This window comes from Saccopteryx leptura, chromosome 1 (genome assembly GCF_036850995.1).
Source record: "Saccopteryx leptura isolate mSacLep1 chromosome 1, mSacLep1_pri_phased_curated, whole genome shotgun sequence".
NCBI classification, from domain to species: domain Eukaryota; kingdom Metazoa; phylum Chordata; class Mammalia; order Chiroptera; family Emballonuridae; genus Saccopteryx; species Saccopteryx leptura.
Genome location: NC_089503.1, coordinates 291,515,991 through 291,542,808, shown reverse-complemented (window position 1 = coordinate 291,542,808; position 26,818 = coordinate 291,515,991). Strand labels below are relative to the sequence as shown.

The window sequence follows — 26,818 nt, the reverse complement described above, 5'->3', positions numbered from 1 at the left end:
AAATTCTGCAGAATATGTATGCTGATATATCTGAAAGTAGACACAAAATCTGATAATGTTTGCCTCTGGAGAGGCAAAGTAGGTCACTGGGAACAGAGATTGGAGGGAGATTATTTTACTTACTTTTGAATTTTGAACCATGTGATATATTACCTACTCAAAACTTAAATAAATACAATTTAAATGAAAGTAAAATAATGTACATCGCAGAAATGCTTTGTAAACAGTTGTTATTGGAATGGCAATGAATTCATATCATTTGATATCAAATGAATTGATATTATTTTTAAAAGGTGGAACACTACTTCATATTAACTATGTTACATACGACCTATATTTAAGAATGTCATTTTTTTCACTTGTAAAATGAAAAAAGTTTTTTACTCAGACTTTTATTTTAAAGGTGTAGTGGTCTCATAGTCTAGTAATATAAGAATTATGTGTTAAGAGCAACTATCTGTAAACTAAGATACTTATGTTCTAGCTTTGACTACTTTATTTGGTAACCTTTAATTTGGAAATTGAGGAATTAATGCTGGCTATTTGGGCCTCACTTTCCTATTTAAACTTGTTTCTTTAAAAGAAACTCATAGCGAGAGATACATTTAAAATGAGAGAGTTCAGCATGATAAATATTTGAATTGATAAATAAATTAGATTTCTAGTGACAAAAATACATTCACAGTATAAAATATTTAATGAAATAAATGTTGATTTTAGAAGTTACTCTATATGAAAAAGGTATTAAAATGTAATTGTATTTGTATAAGCCCAAACCCATTTAAGAAATTAAGTACAATTTTTAAAAAAAATTTTATTTACTTTAAAAATATGCATATTAAAAGCTTTTTAGTGAAATACATATAGTAGACTCAGCATAGAAAAGCAAAGATATATCAAAATAGTAATAGTGATGATCACCATGTTCTAAGATTATTAGTGATTTTTATTTTCTTACATCTGCTCTCATAGTTTCTGTTTTCTATAATGAACATGCAATATTTTCATAAAAAGAATTTTAATATCATTTAAAGATCCTGATCTATTTACCTCTTTCTAAGGAGAGCACCTGGAAAGCTGGGTAGGAATAAACATACTGGCAAAAAATAAGGATGTGGAATGTGTGCTGTATATAAATAAAAAACCCCACTTGCCTACAAAGCAAATAATTATACTTAAGTTTCAACTTATCACCAGTTGTGTGACCATAAACTTATACTTTAAGGTACATTTTCTTTTTTAACTTACCATAATACATATTTCTATTCCTTAAAAATTAGAAGATACAATCCAAAAGGAAAAAGTATGTGTGCATATAAAAATGTCCAATGTTGTATAATTTATGGTAATAGAAAGAAATCTATATGTACATGTACATTGGAGTAATTTAGCAAATTATAAAAAAATTATAACAATGCTTTGAAAAAACAATATTAAAATTCTAACATGACTATATAGCAAAACAAAGGAGAAAGCTTATGGAGGGACACAACAGAACATAATCAGATGGTAAAGAACAGAAACAAATATTGATTTTGGCACTTATTTACACTACTATCTCAGGAATTGTTCTCACAGGAATTTGTGCAAAAATGGTTTGTTTGATCTTAAACCCCCAGAGTCCCAGGGACTAGCAATCTGTGGTGGGTTTTCTTGTTTTTTAGATTTTATTTATTCATTTTTAGAGAGAGAGGAGAGAGAGAAGAAGGGAGGAGCAGGAAGCATCAACTCCCATATGTGCCTTGACCAGGCAAGCCTGGGGCTTTAAACTGGCGACCTCAGGGTTCCAGATTAATGCCCTATCTACTGCACCACCAAAGGTCAGGTCTATCTGCGGTGTTTTTGATGTCTTTTTCCTATACCTGTCACCATTTCTGTGCAGCCCGTTGGGGTAAGGAGGGGGTAGAATAAATATGTGAAACAATTTCATTTCTGCCAAAATCTTAATACTACTTATCAATATTAGCAAAATTGTTGGTGTACTTCTCATTTCATAGAAAATCAGGATATCAAGAATTTAAACATCTAGTTTAACTCCAAACTTTACTTAAGAGATAAAGTCTCACCATAAAGTTCTTGCTTTAGTTCAGAAGCAATAACGAGTAAGAGAACTGCCCTAGCTGGGGCTTCATAGAGGTGAATGATTAGAAAAGAGTTTACCTGAGATCTGAGATCAGAACCTTAACCATATACCAAATGTTCACATCCCAATTTTGGTCTTCAAACTGAACCTAATGCATGTCCTCAATTACCCTACATTTTTCTGCATCCTATACTGCAAACTTATTCTACCACGTATTCATCCCTTATCCTATGGTAACTATGTACTGTTTTCCAGACTAACTCAGTTTACTCACCTTTCTGCTGTGGCTGGCAGTCATTCTGGGCTTGGGGTGCAGCAGGCCATTCTAACACAGAATAAACAACATTGTCAACCATCTCCATCTATCTTGCACTCAGTTGAGAGTAAATTATAGAAGTGTGAGGAGACATACAACAGTGAGGAAGCAGCTCAGTCTGTAAACTGCTAGCAGGAAACTTGAAAGTTTGTTTGAAAAAAAAAAAATGGTCCAGATGACAAAAACAAAAGTAATTTTTCAGGAAATGGTTCAAATTCTGGGGCTGCCGACAGAAATTAATATTCTAAACTGATTTTTTTTTTTGCCTCATCACACTCTCTAGATGCTCACTAAGTATAAAGAGTGGAGCAAAAGTAGGTTTACAGTTGTGAGTACACAAAATACAGTTTATTATATTATTATGTATTAAGTACTATATTATTTTTCATATGAAAAACTGTAAACCTATTTTTGTCCCACGGTATATAGTAAATTAATTACACATCTCACTTAATTAAATTCTATGGAGCAAGAAAAAGTTGCTGTTCAGTCAGTAATTTCAACTATGGAAACTGAAATAAAAATTAGAGTGGTTCCTAGCTATGAATTTACCTCAGATTTTGTATTTGCTTTTATTTCCTCTTGAGAAAATACATGCATGCCAAATGGGGCTGATTGCATTGTCTCCTGGACCTTTTGGGTAGTTATATGTGATAGAGAAATGGATTGTTGGCTGTGTGTGCCTGGAATTATGGGAGAAATGGACTTTTGCCTAATTCTGTTTTGTGAATATTTTGTGCCCCTATGTTCCCCAAATCGTTATTGCAATTGTGCTCTAATCTTTACCCTTCACACTGTCAGGGATTCAATTAAATTTCTCTCCTGTTCTCTTATTTTTATATGCAAAGACAACTATAAAAGGGAACACAAATAATATATACCAAAGTATGATTTTTAATAGGTGAATGGTTAATGACGAGTTAACATAAGAAACTGGCCTGTGGTGGCACAGTGGATAGAGCGTCGACCTGGAATGCTGAGGTCACTGGTTCAAAGTCTTGGGGTTGCCCAGTCAAGGCACATATGATAAGCAACAAGCAAACAATGAACAACTAAAGGGAAGCAACTGTGAGCTGATATTTCTTGTTCCTCCCCTGTAATATTAATAAATAAAATATTTTTAATTAACATAAGAAAAGCAGAAAGGGAATTGAAACTCTAAGAATAGATAAGATCACCAAGATAGAATGTATCAAGACAGAAAAGAGGAGCCTGACCTGGTGGTGGCGCAGTGGATAGAGCATTGGACTGAGACGCAGAGGACCCAATTTTGAAACCCTGAGGTCTCCAGCTCAAGTGTGGGCTCATCTGACTTGAGTGGAGGCTCATCAGCTTGAGCATGGGATCATAGATATGACCCCTGGGTCGCTGTCTTGAGCAAGAGGTCACTGGCTCTGCTGTAGTCCCACAGTCAAGGCACATATGAGAAAGCAATCAATGAACAACTGAGGTGCCGCAACAAAGAATTGATGCTTCTCATCTCTCTCCCTTCCTGACTGTCCCTATCTGTCCCTCTCTCTGTCTCTCTGTCTCTCTCTGTCTCTCTCTCTCACACAACACACACACACACACACACACACACACACACACACACACACGAGGAGAAACAGGGAGAACATATTAATAAAAACTACTATAATTCTGTTTTCAGCCGTGACAGAGTAGTCAAGTAGATGTGACCTCCAGTCAAAAACCTATACACAATGAAGTACATGACGCAACTGTTTTCAGGCACAGAACACAGGCAGTACTATCATCCTGGAGAGAACAGAACACACAAAAGTGAGCACTATGATCCCTAGAATTCTTCCAAAGCCACTTTCTGGGACAAAGCAGGAAAATTATCTTAAACAGAGCTGAGTAGGCAGAGATCCAAGTTTTGAGCTGCTTATATGATTGGAATTTGAAGGGCAGTGTAACTAATAAGACAGAACTGCATAGGTAGAGGTGTCCAGAAGACTGCATGGATATCCAACATGGGTCCTTGGCCAAGAGCTAGGCTGCACGACAGAGGAAATGATTCTGCAAGTCCTAGCTGAGATGGCCTTGGGAAGGGCTGACAGCTAAATAAGTGAGACCAAAGGTTGCACAGTGCTAACCAGCATGAGAAAAGAAACAAAACAAAGCTTGACAACCCCACCAGTAATTTAGCTGCCTATAAGAACAAATTTTGATGCCCTTAAAGGAAAGACAGCATAAAATGTGGGCTATACATACAACATGTTTACAGTTGTGAGTGCGTGAAACACAGTTTTCTCTTGTATTATTATTTGGATTACAACTGTAAATGAACTTTTGCCCACCCCTGTACTATAGAATATTTGGCCTTAAAGAGAAAGGAAATCCTGTCACATCCTACAATATGAATGCACCTTGAAGGCATTACGCTAAATGAAATAAGCCAGTCACAAAAAGGCAAATAGTCTGATTTCACCTACATGGGATATGTAAAGTAATCAAATTCCTAGAAACAGAAATAGAATGTTGGTGTCCGGGGGCTCGAGAGAAGGAGAAATGGGGAGTTGTTTAATGGTTATAGAGTTTCAGTTTTGCAAGATGGAAAAACTTCTGCAGATCAGTTGGACAACGTGAATCCACTTGTATTAGTCTGCTTAGGCTGCCATAACAAAACACATTAGATTGGGTGGCTTAAACAACATTAATTTATTTTCTCACAGTCTGGAAGTTCAAGATTAAGGTGACCGGTGAGAAGTCTCTGCTGCTGCAGCCACCTTCTCACTGTGGTCTCACATGGCCTTTCCTCAGTGCCTAGGCACATGACTAGAGTGAGTTCTCCGATGCCTCCTCTTATAAAGACACCAATCCTATCAGGTCAGGACCCACCATAATGAGCTCATTTACCTTTAATTGCCTCCTTAGAGGCTCCATCTCTAAATACAGCCACACTGGAGGTTAAATATCCATGTAGGGCTTTCAATTACAAATTTGAGGGTGGGAGGGGACACAAATATTTGGTCTATAACAACAATTAACACTACTGAAACATATATTTAAAAATGGTTAAGATGGTTTAAAAAAAAGGAAAAGGAAAGGAAGGAAGGCAACATAGGAACCAGGGCTCCTTGAGGAAATGACTAATTCTAAGGCCAGGGCAGGAAAAATACAAGATGAGCCTGGAGCATTTTTTAGTTGTTTAGTACTAGGAAATAAAGAAGTATACAAAAACAAAGGCCAAAGAAGTGAGACCATGTCAGAAGGATCCAAAAACCAACTGAAAAGTTCCGGTGGCCAAATATGAATTATTTAGAGCAACAAAATAAATAATAGTATTGGATTATAAACCAGAAATTTTAAAAATCTGATTCTATACTGACATATTTGAGACATAAAAATTGTAGAGATGGTCCCTAACTTACAAAGTTTCAAATTACAATTTTTACTTTTCTATGATGTGAAAGCAATATATTCAATACATTGTTGAAACCGTACTTCAGACATTTTGCCTTTTTATTGAGTTTATTGGGGTGACCCTGCTTCACAGAATTATACAAGTTTCAGGAGCATCATACTTCAAACTTTGATCCTTCCCCTGGCTAGTGACTTGCAGTATGATACTCTCTTATAATGCTGTATAGCAGTAGTGAGCCACAGATCCCAATCAGGCACACAATCACGAGGGTAAACTTGCTGTGTAAGATGATTTTACCCAACTGCAGACTAATGTAAGTGTTCTGAGCACGTTTAAATTTGTGTTTGGTTTATCTCACTTAGATCATTTCATCCAGGTTCATTTATGTTGTGTAAATGGCAGAATTTCCTTTTTTTAATGCTGAACGGTTTCCTATTTTATATAATGTATATATTTTTTAAATGTCAAGCATAGATGACATTTTTAAAATCATTTATCTGACAATGGACACTAAGGTTGTTTACATATCTTAGTTACTATGAAATGAATAATGAACATGTTAGTGCATATATTTCTTTAAATAGTAATTTTATTTCCTTTGGATATATATCCACAAGTGGGACTGCTGTATGATCATTGTATTTTTAATATTTCGAAGGCATTCATACTGTCTTCCATAGAGGCTGTACCAATTTACAGTGGCATTCATTTTATTGTTTCCTTCACTGTGCAGAAACAAGTCATTTCTTGTAGTCCCACTTGTTTAATTTTGCTTTTGTTGCCCATGCTTTTGGTGGACATTCCAAAAGATTATTGATGAGACCAATGTCAAAGAGCTTTCTGCCCATATTTTCTAGGACTTACTTTTCTAAGACCTGCTTTCAGATCTTACTTAAGTCTATAATCCACTTTTAGCTGTTTTGTGCATGAAAAGGGTCAAATTTTGTTATTTTGCACATGGGTCCCTAGATTTCCCAATATCATTTATTTGAGATCATTCTTTCCCCATTGTATATTCTTTTTTTTTTTTTTTTTTGTATCTTTCTGAAGCTGGAAACGGGGAGAGACAGTCAGACAGACTCCCGCATGCGCCCAACCGGGATCCACCCGGCACGCCCACCAGGAGGTGACACTCTGCCCACCAAGGGGCAATGCTCTGCCCCTCCGGGGCGTTGCTCTGCCGCAACAAGAGCCACTCTAGCGCCTGGGGCAGTGGCCAAGGAGCCATCCCCAGCGCCGGGGCCATCTTTGCTCCAATGGAGCCTCGGCTGCGGGAGGGGAAGAGAGAGACAGAGAGGAAGGAGAGGGCGAGGGGTGGAGAAGCAGATGGGCGCTTCTCCTGTGTGCCCTGGCCGGGAATCGAACCAGGGACTCCTGCACGCCAGGCCAACGCTCTACCACTGAGCCAACCGGCCAGGGCCTTCCATTGTATATTCTTGACACCTTTGTCAGAAACTATTTTACTGCATATATGTGGGGAGTGCGATGACACAGGCAAATGAAACTGTTCTTCCTAACATTGATGATGCTTCTTAACTGGACTCCTGAGATCTACTAGAACTATTTTCTTTAGTGGACAGTTGTCTAATCATTGTTCTTTGTGGAGGAACAGAGGCTGAGGTCTCTTACTCTGCTATCATGGTGATGTCATTCTTCTGAATCCATGCCAATTTAAATAAATGACTGAATAAATAAATAAGAGGGGAAGAAGTTATAAGTCTTCCTTACAGAGATCCCAAACAATATATACTGATAATCGCCCTGCGTGATGTGCAATTTAATTCTCCCTCCATTGAGTGTTGGCAAAACTTAGCAATTCACTTTCAAAGAATAATATGTGGATAGAGGAAAACAGAAACTTGACAGCAGAAATACCTGGCAAACACAACTTCAACCACATAAACAAGGTTAACCTTGTGAACCACCAGAGATAATAAGTCTTGTTGATATCATGTACCTCCAATATCATGCTATGAGAAAGGCACCTACCCACTATGGTATATTTTACCAAACCCCATAACCTCAATCTAAATGTGAAAAACAATCAGATAACTTCATACAATAAAATACTATTCAGCAAAAAAAAAAACACCTGCTACTGATATATGCAACACGATAATCTCACAGAGTGTGACTGAGTGAAAGAAACCAAACATAGTATGTAATTCAATTTTATATAAAATTCCAGAATAGGCAAAACTCACCTATAGTAAAAGTTTCAGAACCTTCTAGGGCTAGAAGAAATGACTGGAAAGGAACATGAGGAAATTTTCTTGGGTGATAAAAACCTACTAAGTCTTGATTACAGGGGTGGTTAAAGTTATGACACATTTGTCAAATTTCTTTGAATTGTATGCTTAAGAACTGTACATTTTATGATTTATAAATTTTACTTCAACAATAACAAAAAATGAAACTTTAAACAAACACTGAACTCTAATTAGTAGGCTTACTTTACACCATGGTATGACTGACTTATCAGTTATAAAACTACTTCCTGTGTTTTCTTATGTGTGAACAAATTTATAAATATATATTGAGCATAATGGGAACCTGGTTTCTCACTCTTGAAAGATATGTAGATTTCTTAACTCTGCTGATAGGGACTAAAGCAGGGGTTGGGAACCTTTTTGGCTCAAAGAGCCATGAATGCCACATATTTTAAAATGTAATTCCGTGAGAGCCATACAACGACCTGTGTATGTTACGCATTATCCAATAAAAATTTGGTGTTGTCCTGGAGGACGGCTGTGATTGGCTCCAGCCACCCACAACCATGTACAGGAGCGGTAGGAAATGAATGGATTGTAATACATGAGAATATTTTATATTTCTAATGTTATTATTTTTTTTATTAAAGATTTGTCTGTGAGCCAGATGTAGCCATCAAAAGAGCCACATCTGGCTCGCGAGCCATAGGTTCCCGACCCCTGGACTAAAGCAATAACACACAAGAAACAAGAAACACACCTTGTAATCAGATCTTGGTTTCTCAATACCATTCTCTTCTCAAAGGAAACAGGCCCCCTTGGAGAAATTTTGATTCTAGGATAAGGAAAGTACAAAATAAACATGGAACACCTTTGTGCCCCAAAGTAAAGAACTGCTCAAAAAATAATAGGGAAATCTCCAAAGGAGAAAGGAGCCACTGTAAATGGGCTTCCCACTGGTAGTCAACCCACACCCTCCAGCAGTTTTTCTGTTATTTCATCAGTGGATTCTGTTGCTGTGGCAGGAACCACACCCACTGTTTAGAGGTCTGAATCTCCATTCTGTGGTTGGGAAAATAAGTTTTTAAGTTACTTCCTTGTTAACCCTTCTTCAGTCCTGCAGATGATAGCTGCATTTTGTAGTTGCTACTGCTTTATAACTTCCGTCCAATTACCCCTTTTAGTAACTGATTATTTTTTACTAGAACACAATTCTTTACATTAAAATTTTCCTTAAAATGACTGGTGTGATCGCTTCTCGGCCTTTTGGCTAAGATCAAGTGTAAATTACTGGTGAGGTAACTGTTTTCTAATTGAATTCTGACTGATACAAAACCCATCATTTATTTCTTAGTCCTAGCAAAAAGAAATATATACCCAAATATAATCACGGAGAAACATCAGACAAACCCCAATTAAGACACTTTCTATAAAATAAGTGACTGTACTTTTCAAAATTTCAAGGTCAAATAAGTTTTTTTTAAGTGACAACTAATTGCAATGTGTGGCTTCTGTGGTTGGGGAATGGGAAGTAAAGAATATTTATTGGGACAATTGAGACATTTTAAAATATGGACTATGGATTAGGTAATAATAGTGTATTGATATTATGCTTCCATATTTTCATAATTATACTGTGGAAAGGTAAGAAAAAGTCCTTATGCTTAGGAAATTTATACTAAGGTACTTAGTGGTAACAGAACTTATTCTCAAATTGTTCAAAATAATCGTGTGTGTGTGTATGTGTAGGGAAGGGAGAAAGGAAGACTAATAAAGCAAATGGACAATATGTAAACAACTGGGCAGATCTAGTGAAGTATATATGAACATTCTTTGTACTATTCTTGCATCTTTTCTAAAAATGTTAAATTATATTAAAATTGAAAATTACCAAAAACAAATATATATATATATTCCTTGAAATATGTTAAATATGATTTTATTTTAACGTGATTGCTTTAAAAGCAAGTATTGGTCAAATAAGTTTGTAAATATGATGTATATGTTTGCTCGCTTATAGTTTGCATTGCATGTGGGGGACAGGCTGAAAGCAGGCAGGGTTGTTATACCCTAAGGCTTAGTTTTAAGTCTAAGCTTTTCCCCACACCTTTGACTGTTGCATGATGTAGGGTGGTGCACTCTCATGAGGAATCCCATTATGCCTCAGGTAAGTGACTTTGTATCAGAGACTTCCTTGTTTGTATATTGGATTAAAGGTTTTGATTTCTATACTATAAAATGAGGCAGAGGCCCCCATGCAGTTGGAGAGCAGAGAAAGGCCACGTGTAGGAGAGGAGAAGCAGCCAAGATGGCAGAGTGCTGAAGGAGAAGCCAGTTTGTGCAGAGTTTGTGCAGGGAGAAGGAGATGGGGGAGATGGGGAACAGAGGTGAATAAGGCTGGTGAGGTACAAACCTGTGATCCTAGGAAAACTCGGATGAGTCAGTGGCTTTGGGAGCCCTGAATGGAAAGGGAAGTGTTTTCCCACTGTGTGAATTTCTTGCCTGCCAGGTGCAAGCTAAAATTAAAGCTAATGGCCCACCAGTTGTTGGCTCCGTTGTTTCACTACCGTCTGCCCGAATCAAATGCGAACTTGCACGGGCCAGGTGGCTGTGATGGTGGTCGTGGCTAATGGCCTTACAGCAAGGCACCAATTAAAGTTCAAAATTGAAATCTGATTCATTATATCAAATTAAATATATGATTAACAGGGCTGAGAAACTACGGTAAGAGGGGATCAAATTTTTCTTCTGCCCTTCTAGGTTCTTTGACTGGTCTAGTAATTAAGTTGACCTAAGACAGATTAACAGAAGCAAAACCTGTAACACAAAGCTCATAAAGAATAAAGGCATTAGGAGGTTAAAAAAAAGAATAAAATTCCAAACACAGCTCCCAGCTCAGAGTCAACAAAAAAACAGGTCTGGGACAATTATCAAAGCAATTAATTGAAGGAATAATTCAGAATACCTAAATCATTCAAGTACCTTCCCCTCTTCTGCTTATTTATATTAAACAGGAGGCATCCTCAGCATTTTAGGGCAAAACTCTTAGCATTGTTTTCTAAACAAAGTGAACAATTTATCTTGTGTGGGGGAGAAGGGTAAGGGAGTGGTTATGGTGTGTGGGGTGTACTTGTTAATGTTGAGGCTAGAGAGAGGTAGAGCAGCAGAAAGGTAAAAAAGAACTGCTAGTTTCAACCTTTGCCCTGGTAAGATCCTTGAGGTTGGTTCTGACACAGACAGCTTCCAGAATGGGCAATGAAGCCTAAAATACAAGAAGGTAACCCAGGTTATTTGCAACTGTGTGGAACAGGAAACTCTCCCTTGCTCCGACCTCCACAAGACAGGTTATTCAATTTTCTCAATTGCATTTTTGGACCTTTCCTCACTTCCAACATGCCCACTTCCCTCCGTCCAGCCCAATGGTATTGTAAGCAGTGACCAAGAGACAAGATTTCTGAAATCGAAACTAATTCAAGTCAACAAAATAACATCAATTCTAGAATGAAAGCTCATTGAAAAAAGTTTGTCTTTTTTTTTCCTTCTGCTGTATACTGAAAACCTGTTAACAGTGTAATTGCACAGTAAATATTTGTTAAATGAAATGATAAAAACAAGTCAATAGAAATAAATTAAATGCCCCAAACGAATGGAATTGCTTAGGTACAAATCCATAGAGCTAAATATTATGCATCTATTAAAAATCTTATTTATAAAGTTTGTGAGATGAAGAAATATTTTATAGTAATTTTTTTTTTAAAAGTAAAGGAATAACGTTCATGAAGGAAATATACAGCCTCTTGGTGGATTTATGGATTTTTATTTTGTTGTTCTCTGTGTTTTCTGGTTACAAATTACTTTCATTATTAGAAACTCCTCTTTTAATTTTCTTATTTTTTTCTTGAGGACATAGTTAGTGTGAAGATTAAGTGAATTAATACCTTTTAAAGTCTTACATTGCTGGCCTCTGGAGAGCTATCCAAGTGTTAGCTTTTATTATACTGGATTCAAAACACTGTACTTAGTCTGGTAAGAATGACAAATGAAAATCCAGTCCCTCCTGTATGACCAGTAGCCACGGCCACCATCATAGCCACCTGACCCATGTAGGTTCGCATTTGATTAGGACAGATGGTAATGAAACAATGGAGCCAAGAACTGGTGGGTCATCATCTTTAATCCTAGCTTGCACCCAGCAGGCAAGATATACACACAGTGGGAAAACACTTCCCTTCCATTCAGGGCTCCCAAAGCCACTGACTTATCCCTGTTTCCTAGAATCAAAGGTTTCTAGCTCACCACCCTTATTCACCTCTGTTCCCCATCTCCTTCTCTCTGCACAAACTCTGCACAAACTGGCTTTTCCTTCAGCACTCCACCATCTTGGCTGCTTTTCCTCCCTTCCACATGGCCTTTCTCTGCTCTCCTTTCTCTGTTCTCCTCTCTAATGCTAATCTCAGGAACCGAGAGAGAGAGCAAGCTCCCGGTCTGCCCCATTTTATAGTGTAGAAATCAAAACCTTTAATCCAATGTACAAACAAGGAAGTCTCTGATACAAAGTCACTTAGGGTGGGAAAGCCTTAGTCTTAAAACTAAGCCTTACGGTATAATGACCCTGCCGGCCCAATGTAAACTATAAGCAAGCAAACCTCTTTGTCATATTTACAAACTTACTTTACCAACACCTCCCCACGAAAAGAGAGGGAGGCACACACAAAAACAATGTACTAGTCTAAATGAATGACTAGAATGAAATCAGGCTACAGCCATATATAAGCAATGAGCCGGCATTCGCATTCCGGAGTGATGAATTCTGAGAGCGAGTCCAGGAAGTCACAGGAGTGACAGCATTTGAACTGAGTTCTAAGAAAGTGAGACTTCAACAGGCGGGTAATAACAATGAGGGAAACCGTAAAAGTCTTACACTGAGTTACTCGTTCTCCAGGACACCAGAAATCCGCATAGGATGGACAAATGTGGGCAGCGGATGCAGAAGAAACCTGGCAGACCCAAGTGACTGCAGTGTTTAATCATACAAAATTCCACAACGGCTCCGTTGGTTAGACCTTCGTCCGGAAGCCAGAGGTTACGGGTTTGATCCCCAGTCAGGGCATATGTTCCTGTCTCAGTATCTCTCACCCTTCCTCTCAGAACAGATCGATATTCCTGTCTCAGTATCTCTCACCCTTCCTCTCTCGCTCTCTCTAAAAGCAATAAGGACCTAAAAAGTTTTAAATGTAACAAGACAGAGGGAATGCTAAAGATAGTAAGAAAATAAGAGCTCACCCCAAGATACTCAACGGTAGTAACAAAAGAACAAAGGTATCGTAAAGCCAGACCACGACCCAATCGTTCGCCACTATCCTCTAGGCGTCTACACTGGTGACGAGACTCCCGGACAGCACACGGCGAAACAGCGCCTCTCGCAGGCGGCGAACCATCTGAGGAAATACGGCGCGGAGACCTGGAAGGAGGACTACAACTCCCACCGAGGCCTGGGGCATAGGCCCCCCCTTCCTATTTCCGCTTCCGCCGCCCGCCCTCCCGTGCCCTCTTCTAGCCTACCCACCCAGGAGTGGGCCGGGCGTATGACCGCGCGTGACCTCGCGTGACGGGCTCCCCCGAACCGAGAAGCCCAGAGGCGGGACTTTGGGTCCCACTGATATAAAGACAACCCGAAAAGGTGGAACTAAACTTGGAAATCTCGATAGTGATTGGAGTTTATACGACAAGGGCGGAGCCTGACGCCCACACTGTCCAATCAGAGTCCGGGATGATTAGGGACCTGTGAAGGAAAGAAAGGGAGTGAGACGGCTGGGTGGTCACATGCCCCGGGGCCTAGTGGGAGGAGCAGTTGCCGAGCGGCCGCTTGGCGCTTCCTGTTTCCGGTTCCCGGAGTGGAGCACTGCGAGGCGTCGTGGGGGGGAACGCTGGCTGTGACACGAGCTCTGGAAACGGGGTCTGCGGCTGGCCCCTCGCTGGCCCTGTCTCCCCTTCCCAGACAGGCACTTGCCTGGGGAGTCTGAACTTTGGCTACTCCCTTTGTGCGCTACACGTGAGTATGAGGGACTGGAGAGCGCTCACTCCTGGGCGTCTGTGTTAGGGTCCGGGATCGTTAAGTCTCCCTCGTCCAGGTTCTAGCCCAAACTCCAGCTCAGGACCCCTAGGGCAGAATGGAGGCGCAGGCTGAGCCACAGAGTCCGAAGGGGGTGAGGAGAAGGGACTCCCAAAACTAGAGAGGGAATTTGCGTGTGTTTGGAAGGCAGGGAATGGAAGGTCTGTAGGCGTGGAGTGTGGTTGAGGTGTTAGTGGACGGACACCTTAGCAGGAATTTTGACCTGCATCGTTGAGGGAGGTTAAAGCAGCATCATTTGGAGAAGGTATGGCTCTAAGCAGTTGGAAAGTTTGGAGACTAGAATTTCTAGAACCCTGGAAGAAGTTTGAGGGGATGAGTGTATGGTGTGGAGAAGAGTAGCCAATAGAGGAATTATTCCTGTATTCCTCTTTGTCCCGAGCTCCTGCCCTTAGGACTTAGAGCGACTTCGCTCAGCCTTGAAACGCTGGGCCTTTTAGCTAATTAGTACTGCTTCTTCTAAAAGTGTAGGTTGCTGGGGACAGGAGAGCAGGGCTGCTATATCAGAAATGAGACTGGAAATTTCATTGAAAAATGAAAATAGTCATGGCTAAAGCTTGAGGGGTGAAGAGGAGAGTAGTATAGAGATGCAGTGAAGTAAACTGCTTACCAATTCTGGCTGAATTGTTGGTCGTCCCACTGAAGGAGAATTGTTTAGCATTACCAAGTAGATCTGTCATACAATTAGATTGATTTTTCAAAACCTGCAGCCCTGCCCCATTTATCCAAACTATCTAGACAAACTGTTGCACCTTTTGAATCGAGTTATGCACATTAAAAAAGGACTACCCAGCCTTCAGATTTCATACTCTTCCTAATACATTTTTGCATCCCTGTATTTATCAGAAGATTTCCAGCAACTTCACGCCACGAATCGTCCAGGCTACCCCCAAAACTTCACACATACTTAATACTTGTATAACCTCGGACAAGTAACCTCCGTAAGAATCTGTTTCCTTCCTTATAAAACGGAGAAATTATATCTATTTTTCTGGGTTGTGAAGATTAAGGAACATAATCTAGTTAAAGCACTCAGGGCACATGCCACTGAATCAGAGAAGCAGCTTAAGCAAGAAAAAAGAATCTAAATTGATTCTCATCCTAACTTTTTGAACCAATAAATAAATGAAAGCTAGTTCAACTCAAGTGCTGACTGCAGAGTATTTAACCTTTCATCCTTTCCCAGTTTTGTGGGATTCTTTATTCTAATTTGGCAAAAAACATCATTCAGTTAACAGGAACTGACTCTGAGGCCAGAGAACTCAGCTTTCTGTTTGAACATCCCTCTAGAAAACTGGTCCTGGGAAAAAGTCTTGAAAGCCTAGAATGTTAAAATTTTAAATTAGGTCCATAGGAAATATAAAGAAAATGGCGTGCTAAATCAGTCTAATAAAAAGGAATCTCGTTTCTCTTTAGTAACCCAGCTGGTCACATTGTGTGTTGAGCAATGAGTTAATTTAGGGAAGGTAGGAGTTTGAGGTTTGAGTTCTTTATTCCACCTCCTATGCAGTGAACTGTGTGAGGCATTACTTCCCCTTCTCGTATTGTCAGAAAGAAAGCAAGTTATGGCTGCCTACTCTGCCCACAGAAATTGATGTTAAAGGAGATAGACATGTCGTGGTTAAGTATAAACCATAAGCTCTGAAGCCAGACTTATCTAGTTCACTCTACAAGCTGTGTCTCAGTTTTCTCATCTGTATAAATAAGGACAATAATTGTATTTACTTTAAAAAATAAAATAAAATAATTGTATTTACTGCACAGGGTTGTTGCAAGGATTAATTAGTTAGTGCATGTTAAGTGCTTCAAACTGCCTGGCAGAAGGCAAGCACTCAGAGTGTTTCCTATTGGTGTTTTAAATTTGTTTATGGGGGCCTCAGACTTTATGGCTAGCTAAAAGGATTCTGTGGAAACACCTTATTAATAGTACGATAATGAATTAATGTTTGGAATACACAAAGTCAGGGAGCCAACTTTCCAAGCACTTATTGTCCAAATGGAGTGTGGAAAACAAGGTCAAATGTAAGTTTTAGGAGAGTGGAGAAAATTTATTCAGGTATCACCTTCTATTTTCCCATCTTTAAACTTATTGGTACACATTGAAATCTGCCTAGTTACAAGTGCTTTATTCTAAAAATGCAATGAAATTAGTGGACAAGCATAGAAAAGAATTAGAGGACTTCAAAGAGTATTGGAATCAAAGTCCAGGTGTGTAGTATGGAAGTATTTTGTTATGAGAAAAATTCAAAAGAATTAAATCTTTGTGTCAGAAATGTTAGTGATACTATTACAAAATTAACAAGTACCAGTGGTCTGAAGAGTTACTAATGATACCAGAATGAAGTTTTTTTTGCAAGGTTAAATCATGGTTTCCTGGGTGTGAAGCTGGATGAGAGAAAAGAAACTGAGTTTGGGAAGCATAGCCCTGTGTTACCATTTCTAGGGCAAGTACAAGTAGCAGGTCAATGTAAATTGACTCAGTGACCCCCAAGGGTTGTCAGCAATTTGGAGTATAGAAAGACAACTGTACTTACTGGAAATCTAGACACTCCTGAGGTTTGTGACTTGGAGAGCCTGCGGTGAGTTTTGGAAGACTTCCTCAAACCACTCATTTTGACTTAGTGGATTTCCTTCTTCCTGTAATTTAAATAATGATTGAATGAATTTTTAGAGATGAGACAGTAAAGTAGATAATGTCAAGTTTTAGATACAATGGCTATGTTTCTCTCTGTTATTCTGATGAATATAAATGAAACCTGTTCGACATTCCTGAATATCAGTGTAAGTCAGGGCCCAAAATAGTCAAGTCTCTTTTTTATAATTGTATATACACTGCTCACAAAAATTAAGGGATCAGGGAACATGCAGATACTCCAGTACCTTTAGCCTTTTTTATGGTGCATTTTCACCATTGAAATAAAAGTTGGTTTTGCACCTCATTTGCATAATTGAACTTTCTTTGACTTGTCATTTGCTTTTCTGATGTTCTTGTTTAATAAAAAAGCAAATCAAATGCTTTTTTTATCGCTTCATATTTATTTTGAAATATCTGCTAATTTTTGTGAGCAATATATTTTAAGTGTCTTCCAAATAGACCTATCAAGTATCAAATTCTAATTTGAATATTACCTTAGTGAAGGCTACTGGTTTAAGCGGTCTTTATGAACTGTGGCCCCTGCACACAATTTTCAGCTCTTCATTTCCTGCATTTATAGCAAGTTCCAGGCAGAGCCCCCATCCCTCTGGCCTCAGCTTCTTCCCTTTAGATATGTGGCCAGCAAAGTAAGAAAAACAAGCAAACTGAGCTTGGTTGATACTGCCAGGAGCATGTGCTTTTGTCAAAGATTAAGCCATGCATGCCTAAGTATACAAGGCTGGTATAGTGAAACTGCAAAGTTTAAGTATTAAACTTTAAATAATGAGGTATCACAATCTAACTTTTCACCAAACAGTAAAAATGCAAAGATGTCTCCATTCAGGCTGTCATTAATTTTTTTGTTCTTTCTAACACTTCTCACCCCCATAGTGTGTTCTGAAGGACTCACCTGTGAATTAGACTGAAGGTTACATGTATATGAGCTTCCTGATACGGGTTCTTTTGGCACAGATATTAAAATGTACTATTTGTTGCATATACTTAAGAGTCTTATACTTTATGCATTATCAAAATACCATTCATTGGTGGTACCTAAGTATTCCCTAGGCCATTGGTTGGTCCTTGACACTTTCTAGAACAACAACAACAAAAAAATGTGTCTTTTTTTCCAGTGGAGCTGAGGAGTTGGTAAACTGCCTTAAAAGGTAAGATAGTCTATTTTAAGCACACCTTGCAGAAATCAGCGACAACCTGTAGACACTAATCCTTTGTGAAGGCCAGTGTTGTCCTCTTACTTGAATGTACATTGTGCCCCTGTGCTGAAGGGGCACAAGGACAACAGGTGAGCAGTGGTGTCTGGCAATGGAGTCAGCTAGGAAGAGGCTTTCAAAATAAATTTGAAAAAGTAAAAAAAGAAGTCTAGAGATCTGACAGTCCAACCCAGAATATTAAAAGAGGGAAAAAGAACTTGGATGAGAGCTAAAATCTTGAAATAGACAAGAAATAAAAACCAATGTCATAATAACGAAGAAAACTGACTATATTGTGCAATATACAGGGTGACAGATGGAAGATAAAAAGGTTTAAAAAGATACCTTTCATTTATTACATATTCATGTTCTTTATCTCTGTCCCTTCTCTCCTGATCCCTTCTCCCCAACACACACCTATCTGCTAAAAGGATGGTCCCCTTCTGCAGCTATGGAAGGACAGGACTACTGCTGTTACTCCTGGCTGTCATGGTAAGAGAATCCTGGCAGGCAGAAGAAAAAACCTGCGACCTGGTAGGAGAAAAGGGTAGAGAGTCAGAGAGAGAGTTGGCTGTACTGAAGAGGATGACACCACTGTTTAACAAAAGGTAAAAATAAGAAGATCCTTAAAGGGTTAGAGCAGCGGTTCTCAACCTGTGGGTCACGACCCCAGCAGGGTCGCCTAAAGCCATCGGAAAATACATAATGCATATCAGGTATTTACAATTCCGAATCATAACTGTAGCAAAATTACAGTTATGAAGTAGCCACCAAAATTATTTTTTGGTTTGGGGTCACCGCAACATGAGGAACTGTATTACGGAGTCATGGCATTAGAAAGGTTGAGAACCACTGGGCTAGAGAAACTAATGTGTTTTGTTTGTTTTTCCCCCCAGCTTCTCCAGATAACCTCTGGTATTCCTCTCAGCACCCATGGGCCCCAGCTCCCTAATCCTTAATTCCCTAGATTTCCAGACCTTCTGAGACCCCACAGACCCCCAAATCAAGATACCCCTGGGCCCTGGTATCAACCCAACTCCCAGAACCACTGGCCTCTAATCCTCCCCAGTACCCTTAGACCCCCACAGACACCGCCCCCCGCAATGCTCTAAACCTCTCTGGGGGGGGGGGGTTTGCTCTGAGAGGAAGGTGGTTGTGGGTGACATCCACCAGAGAAGGGCTTTTTAAAAGAATCTTTTCTTACTGATTTTTTTTTTTTTTTTTGGTATTAGTATTGAGTATGGAAGGAATGCATATATAATAACCTCATCCCAGATAAAGTCTGGGATAGCTGGTGCTATTATGCTTTTTTTTAATGATACAGAGCAAATTCTCAACCCAAGTTTTAGTAGTTGTGTGCAGTTCTCTAATACAAAAGAGTAGCTGTTTCTAAGATTGAATCCAAGAGACCAGTTTGTAGGATTTTTTTTTTTTTTTTTTTTTTAGCAAGAAAGAGCAGGACAGATAGGAACAGATAAACAGGAAGGAGAGAGATGAGAAGCATCAATTTTTCTCCGCAGCTCCTTAGTTGTTCATTGACTGCTTTCTCATATGTGCCTTGACGGGGGGTGGGGGTGGGGGTTGGGGGAGTAGGGGGGGGTGGAGCTATGGCCTAGCCAGTGACCCCTTAATCAAGCCAGTGACGTTAGCCTTCAAACCAGCGACCTTTGGGCTCAGCTAGTGACCATGGGTCATATCTATGATCCCATGTTCAAGCCAGCAGCCCCACGCTCAAGCCGGATGAGCCTGTGCTCAAGCCAGCAGCCTCGGGGTTTTGAATGTGGGTCCTCTGCATCTCAGTCTGATACTCTATCCACTGTGCCACCACCAGGTCAGGCACTTGTAAGAATTTAAAAAACATTAGATGCTTCATGTAATATAGTAGGACTTTAGAAGTATTAAATAAGCATTTCTAGGCATATACAAGTCATCAGATGTGTCAGGAATCTTCAGGTATATTAATCTGAAGATAATGTTTAAGCAACAAGGGAGTATTCCGTGAACATAAACTCTGTTCATGGGGAGGTAGTAGCTAACACTTCAGCATAGTGAAGAGCCAGGTATTCTAGGAATATCTAGCAATCTGGGATGGTATATTTTAATCAGTCCTTCTCAACTGATTAATGGTCTTATTAGGATCATGGATATCTCATAATTCAACAGATTCTATTACATTTAGCTGTGACATTAGATAAATGAATTGAATGCATCTTTTGGGGGATCAGACTGGGGATAAAATGAAGAAAGGCTGTTATACCTAAGGCTAATTGCCAGTAACTCTTCTCTTCCTTCTTTCTTCTCACTTCCTGACAGCTTTGAGAGCACTGTGGGCCAGGGCCCAGACACGTATATGTACATATTCAGGGTGTGCCGAGAAGCTGGCAACCATTCCACTGGGGCAGGCCTGGTGCAGATCAACAAAAGTAACGGGAAGGAGACGGTGGTGGGGAGAATCAACGAGACTCACATCTTCAATGGAAGTAAGACAATCCCTGTTGACTGATTCACTGATCCCAAGTTAGTCTCTTGGACAATCCTGTATGTCTTTCTCAGTCTTCGGAATATCTTATGGTATATGGTTCAGCACACCTGAGATTGTAAGCCACAGCTCCTCTGGAGCCAAGGCTTGGGTCATTTATTGTTTGTTTTAAAGTTAGTGGAAAACTGCCTGACCTGTGGTGGCGCAGTGGATAAAGCGTCGACCTGGAAATGCTGAGGTCGCCGGTTTGAAACCCTGGGCTTGCCTGGTCAAGGCACATAATGGGAGTTGATGCTTCCAGCTCCTCCCCCCTTCTCTCTCTCTGTCTCTCTCCTCTCTCTCCCTCTCTCCTCTCTAAAAAAATATGAATAATAATAATAAAAAAATGTTAGTGGGAAACTTATGCCCAAAAAAAAGAATCTAGTTGCAATTGTATAGCCTGGAGTCCTTTTAATACTTAATGAGTTTTTTATGCTAGGCTTGAAAATACCAACTACCACTATTCATCAAATTAATCAGACTTTGCCAGTTAAATTTTAAGATTAAATTTTGTAAATCAGTCCACAAAAATTTTCTTACCAACTTGTGATAGTGATAGTGATGGTGATAATCTCAAAAGTCATAAAGTCTTATTTCTGGAAAAGACTATGTGAATACCTATAATCTAATTCCTTTCCTTAGGCAGATAAACAGATTGTCCCTCCAGTACCAGTTGTTCCTATAAATAATGTAAATAAAAGAAACAGAATTTGGGACTATGGGTCAAAAGACTTGATTTTTAACACATAGCATATTTACTTGGTCCTGTGACTGAAAATCACTTCACTTTTTTTACTTTGTTTTCATGTATGTAAAATTGGAAGCAGAATTCTTACCTTATTCACCTCACATGACTGTTGAATCAAATGATACTTTGCAGAAGAAATTTGAATGTATAAATACTAAAGAAAAATAAATGCCTCCTAGTCTTAAAAGTCATCTACTTTGGACTAATCTGTAGCTGATTTAAATCTTAGGCTTTCCCCTGCCATCCAGTAATTGTATGGAACCTCTTCTTTTGATGTTAGCAGGTGTTTAGCAAATGTGAACCATTGTTAAGATGGGTCATAACTGTTTTTGCACTATCATCTACCTGCCTTTAATGTGAAAAATTAAGATTTTTCTGTGAATTTCTGATTCTTAGTTGTCTAAGCAAGGGAATATAAAACCGGTAAATCAGCCAAGTTTTAGCTTGGCATTTCCAGTATACAGAGCTCTTACTGATGAGGGTTATTTTTATTAAAACCAATTTGTCTGAACGTCCCAATTCGACTTTACCATAGTAGCCAGGCCTGCCTCTGCTTTCCCCCACCCCAAACTCCATTTTCTTTGTCCCTCCCCAGGTAATTGGATCATGCTGATCTATAAAGGGGGTGATGAATATGACAGTCACTGTGACAAGGAGCAGCGACGGGCAGTGGTGATGATCTCCTGCAATCGACACACCCTAGCGGTGAGGCACCCTGGGGCATATGAGCCTAGAGAGGAAATGAAAGAACTGACCTGAGGTGGGGGAGTATTTCCAGAGGGCACAAGACACATTGGGTTGGATTAGAGAAAACTAGAAGTTCAATTTTACCGTGTCATAGACACCCATCTTCTAACATACATGGAAAATGGGTTTTTTTCTTTATTTTAGATGGAGTCAAAAGAACATTTTAAATATGTGCGCTCTCCTTTCATTATCAGGGCAATTTTAACCCTGTGTTTGAAGAACGAAGCAAAGTCCAAGAGTGTTTCTACCTTTTTGAGATGGATAGTAGCCTGGCCTGTTCTGCAGAGGTCTCCCGCCTCAGTGTGGGTTCTATCTTACTTGTCACGTGAGTATCTTTCCCTTACCAGTCCAAGCCTTTCTTTTTCTTAACTCATAATTTCTTAGATGCATGTGGGCATCGTGTGTGTGAGAGATAAAAGAACTTTGCTTGAAAACCCATTAAACTCTGACTATACAGGTTTTTAAAAGTGAAATGTTTTGCCCTGGCCGGTTGGCTCAGTGGTAGAGCATTGGCCTGGCGTGCAGGAGTCCTGGGTTCGATTTCCAGCCAGGGCACATAGGAGAAGCTCCCATCTGCTTCTCCACCCCTCCCCCTCTCCTTCCTCTTTGTCTCTCTCTTCCCCTCCTGCAGCCGAGGCACCATTGGAGCAAAGATGGCCCGGGCGCTGGAGATGGCTCCTTGGCCTCTGCCCCAGGTGCTAGAGTGGCTCTGGTTGCAACAGAGCAACGCCCCGGAGGGGCAGAGCATCGCTCCCTGGTGGGCGTGCTGGGTGGATCCCGGTCGGGCGCATGTGGGAGTCTGTCTGACTGCTTCCCCGTTTCCAGCTTCAGAAAAGTGCAAAAAAAAAAAAAAAAAAAGGGAGATGTTTTGTCCCCAGTAAATATTCAGATTTGAAGGTGCTTTTTTGCACTACTGGAGGGCTGGACAGTTTTGAATACTATCCCATTAGATCAGTGATTTTCAACTGGGGTGCCGCAAGGATTTTAAAACATTCAGTAACTGACTTTAGTCAGAGGCATTGACCTCTTTTTCCTTAGATTGTCAAATAAAAATGACAATGACCAACAAAATAGCCATCTGGTGTGAATGACTTAAAATTATATATTTTTGTCAAGTTGGCAAAAAATGTATTTTTTGGTGTGCTACGGAATTTTAGTAGTTTATGTGTGTCATGAGATTAAAATGGTTGAAAATCGCTACATTAGAACTTTTGGACGAGCAGAATTATCTAATGGTGACTTCCAGCAGAAATCATCACGTTTTTTTCTGAGCGCTTTACTTTTCTCAGACAGTGCTCTAATTGGTTTTCTACGGGAGCTATCAGCCCCCCTTTTCATTATCTTCACTATCCCCCTGCCCCGTTTCGTAAGCTGTTTTATAGAAACAGCTAATAATGAGTATAAATTGTCCTTAGTATTTGAGTTTTACTATTCCTTGGTTTTTGAGTTTAGCTTTTTCTTCGGCAGGTTTGCATCACTGGTTGCTGTCTATATCATCGGGGGATTCCTATACCAACGACTGGTGGTGGGAGCCAAGGGCATGGAGCAATTTCCCCACTTAGCCTTCTGGCAGGATGTTGGCAACCTGGTAGCAGTAAGTAATGGCAGCTGGCCAAGCCTGTAGCCAGCACACAAGGTTGAGGGACCAGCCATCCAGGTTTGTCCAGTCCGAGGGGTTTCTTGAGACACAGGCCTTGGGTGCTAAAACAGAAGGTCCAGCAAATCAAGACAGTTGGTTGCCCTCGTACCAACATAGCATCTTACTGTCTAGCCTTGCCAAGACTTGGCTGGAAGAGCAACGCTGGTGCTTAGATTAGGAATCTGATACAGCTGTTAAGGGGCCTGCATAGGAAGAAGGGGAGACCTAATTTCTCCTTCCTTTCCAAATTCAGTTTAGGCTCTTCCTGAGAGCTTTCAGGTTTTCTCTTCATTATCCCTGGAGAAAACTATATATGTAGTTCTTTCTGCATTTTTAGACCATAAATATACCTTGTCTTTCCCTAAAGTTGGTTATTCCAAATTATAATTTCCTTTGTTTCTTTCTCTACAGGATGGTTGTGACTTTGTGTGCCGTTCTAAACCCCGAAATGTGCCTGCTACATACCGTGGTGTGGGGGATGATCAGCTGGGGGAGGAGTCAGAAGAAAGGGATGATCACTTACTACCAATGTGAATGCACTTTATTTGCACAGCTTCCTCGGTTCCCAAACCAAAGCATACTCGGCCAGATTTCTTAGTCCACCAGTCTCTTCTCACCCTTAATGCTGCTCTTGCTTTCCAGTTGCTTTTGGTTTGCTTCCTCTTCTCACTAGTAGAAATGCCTTCCCTTTGTTCCCTACTTTTGGCTTTTCCTCTAGGGACATAACAGTTGTAGGTGAGAGATGGTATAATAGGGCCTGTGACAAGAGGCACAATCTCTTGGTATAGGAAGGTACACAGGATAACTATGAGCAAAAGCATATGGCAGGCTCACTGACCCTTTTCAAAACACATTTTCACAAATTTTGAGACACTGCAATTCTTTAATTAAAAAAGCAAACATTATTTATACAAGGTTGGATCGCTTTCATGCTCTTACTCTGTACCCTATAGTAGTCTCCATGAGAACCTAGATGTAATTTCTTGCTGCTTGGAACTACTTAATAGTGATTACTTGGTTGCCATCCGAGTACTGCCATTTGGTCTGAGCCTAGAGATGTAGACCTGCTTTTCCCACCTCTGGGCCTAGGATGGGAACAGTGAGAAATTTTCCAGTTAGAAGATAAGGTACCAGCACATCATTTGTTAGCATTGGAGTAACTGTAGCTGGAATTGGGTCCTGGATTGTGGTTTTAGTTACTAGTTTATATGTAGCAAAATACCTTAATCCAGGAGTCCAGCTTATTAGAAAGGGAAACAAAGTGACCTGTGCTACATGAGTTCCAGAAAAGGAGTCTGTTTTACCTTTTAGTGGGATCCCTTTGATGGCTTTTTTCTCCCACTTGTAGTAAAAGTTGGCAAAGCAGTTCTTACCAGTGTTTCTAAACATGTTGCACTTTTCACAGGCATGTCATTTTGACTATTCTTTTCAGTCTTCTGGAAAGGGAATGGAGGCAGAAGCAGGTCTAGGGCTCTGCCATCCTGTGCTCTGGGTGTGGATTTCCACTACACCTGTTCCTGCTTCTGGCTCAGGAAAGTATCTTCTGGCTCACATTTCTGTGTGAGAAATTTTTAATGCTCTGATGCTTCCACCTATTTAGGCCATGTGCCCCCAAACCTATCCTGTCTATTTAATAGTGAACCTGTGCCGTGGGAGAGGCATGGCTCCATGGGACACAGCGTGGAGTCAGTGGGCAAGGGCCTGTTACAGCCTTAGAGGAGGTGAAATTATTTCATTCTTGGACTTTTAAATACTATTTGAATGATTTTTTTCTTTCTATACATGGAAAATGTTACAAGATCATCTTATTTGTTTGCATCCCTCCCCCACTCTGGTGTTTTAAAAATGCAAAAAAAAAAAGAAAATATATCATTTTTTGTACAAAAATACTTGAAAGATTAAAAAAAGAAAATATGTTGGTCTAGTCATTTGTGTAGAAGGTAGAGACACTGGATTGGAGTAAGAGACAACTGAGACCAATTTTTATCCTTTACTGAGGAGGAAAAAAATATTTAATATTTTTGTTGTATAAGGAATAGTGCCCGAGGCAGGTATTTACACTCCTGACCTCAGCCTCACACACTCCTGTTTATAAAGCTATAGGACAGAGCAGAGTTGGAGTTGAAAATAAAGGGGAGAAGACAACAGAATGGAAGGGAGCAAGGAGATGCAGAAAAACTGATGACAGCCACGTGTATGCCAAACACTTTTTAGTCTCTGCAGCAAATCAGAATGATGCCAGCCAAGTCTCTGTACTGGCTGGTGAGCCTGCCATGGACACAGGAGAAAATATTCAAAAATAAGGAAATGAGTGGTGACAAAACAGCCAGAGCTACAGTCAGACAATCCAGAGGCAGCACCAGATTTCACTACTTGTGTCACATGAGCTAGAAGAATCCTACCTCCGACCGTGGAGGTATACCTACATCCCACCATCTCCTTCCTTACCACACTGGGTATTCCTCTGAGAACTGAGACCCTGGCTAGACACTCTACTCCAGGATAAGGCTGAGTAGTACCAGTTCTCTAGACTTACTCTTTTATAAGATTGGATCAGAGTAGGTGTAAATGGTGAGAATTGTACAGATTTTAAAAAATAGAGCCCAGAGAAAATGTCAAAGCTCCACCAGGTAGCACCAGCAACCAACTCTTGCGCTTTCCTTCCCTGTCTTAGTAATCCCCTCTGCAGACTTACATAATTGGAACAGTTCTTTATTCCCTGGAAAGTCTGCTGGTACCAGGTTATGACCCGGACCGTGGGGAGTATCTGCCTCAAGCTGCTTTGTGCAAGAGGCCACCTTAGGTCTCCTTGAGGACATTAATCTTGGCGCAGATCTTGAGGGCAGGGCCCAGCTTGATGTTCATGGCAGTCATAAGATGTTCCTCTTTAAGTAATAAAAGGGCCTGTCCATCAATCTCCTGGGAACGAAACTCTTCTGCAATCTCTTGACAGCCTAGAAGGAAATGGTGGGAATATATATGAGAAAAGATATGGCAGCACCAGAGGTTAGGAGGGAAAACGGAAGATGAAAAGTAAATGGAGACCTAGCAATGGTTAATCCCACAGTACATGGCCTAAATTCAGTAATATGGAGGGTTGAGATGACAAGTGTTGGAAGCAAAAGGAAATCGGAGAGCAGGGGCTATTAGGAGATCTAAGATGGAAGAATTAAGTTTTTCAACCATAGAAATCTTTCAAATAGCTTGATGA

The 26,818-nt window shown here is 40.0% G+C and overlaps 3 protein-coding genes across 12 annotated transcripts in view; 1 reads left to right on the top strand and 2 right to left on the bottom strand.

Moving 5' to 3' along the window:
• Window positions 1-17,514, bottom strand: part of KLRG1 (killer cell lectin like receptor G1) — a 36,933-nt gene extending 19,419 nt beyond the window's left edge. For 2 of the 7 annotated variants that reach the window (XM_066355983.1, XM_066355982.1), the window contains exon 1: window positions 2,358-2,475. In XM_066355983.1, the coding sequence (XP_066212080.1) occupies window positions 2,358-2,445 (88 nt within the window). In that variant the 5' untranslated portion in view covers window positions 2,446-2,475. Of the gene's footprint in view, window positions 1-2,357; window positions 2,476-8,739; window positions 8,815-11,175; window positions 11,242-13,262; window positions 13,460-13,545; window positions 13,651-16,643; window positions 16,747-17,238 lie in introns of those variants that run through there. The other 5 variants (XM_066355986.1, XM_066355988.1, XM_066355989.1 and 2 more) reach the window with 5 other exon arrangements.
• Window positions 13,809-25,521, top strand: M6PR (mannose-6-phosphate receptor, cation dependent). 2 transcript variants are annotated; one of them, XM_066355979.1, is made up of 7 exons: window positions 13,809-14,031; window positions 18,387-18,563; window positions 20,269-20,435; window positions 21,817-21,926; window positions 22,163-22,293; window positions 23,436-23,562; window positions 24,019-25,521. In XM_066355979.1, the coding sequence occupies exons 2-7, from the start codon at window positions 18,388-18,390 to the stop codon at window positions 24,139-24,141; spliced, it is 834 nt and encodes a 277-aa protein (XP_066212076.1). In that variant the 5' UTR covers window positions 13,809-14,031; window position 18,387; the 3' UTR covers window positions 24,142-25,521. The 2 variants fall into 2 exon arrangements, with proteins under 2 accessions (XP_066212076.1, XP_066212078.1); XM_066355981.1 differs by having other exon boundaries at window positions 13,811-14,031; window positions 18,405-18,563.
• Window positions 24,950-26,818, bottom strand: part of PHC1 (polyhomeotic homolog 1) — a 24,893-nt gene continuing 23,024 nt past the window's right edge. For all 3 annotated transcript variants that reach the window (XM_066355978.1, XM_066355976.1, XM_066355967.1), the window contains exon 15: window positions 24,950-26,561. In XM_066355978.1, coding sequence (XP_066212075.1) covers window positions 26,407-26,561 — 155 coding nt within the window. In that variant the 3' untranslated portion in view covers window positions 24,950-26,406. The remainder of the gene's footprint in view (window positions 26,562-26,818) is intronic.

What these genes read in the sequence shown, in the direction of transcription:
- M6PR (XM_066355979.1), top strand. Translation starts at nt 18,388, where the DNA reads ATGGTCCCCTTCTGCAGCTATGGAAGGACAGGACTACTGCTGTTACTC. An exon ending in GCAATCGACACACCCTAGCG is followed by an intron (nt 21,927 to 22,162) that starts GTGAGGCACCCT and finishes TTTCATTATCAG; the next exon opens with GGCAATTTTAACCCTGTGTT. An exon ending in GGTTCTATCTTACTTGTCAC is followed by an intron (nt 22,294 to 23,435) that starts GTGAGTATCTTT and finishes TTTCTTCGGCAG; the next exon opens with GTTTGCATCACTGGTTGCTG.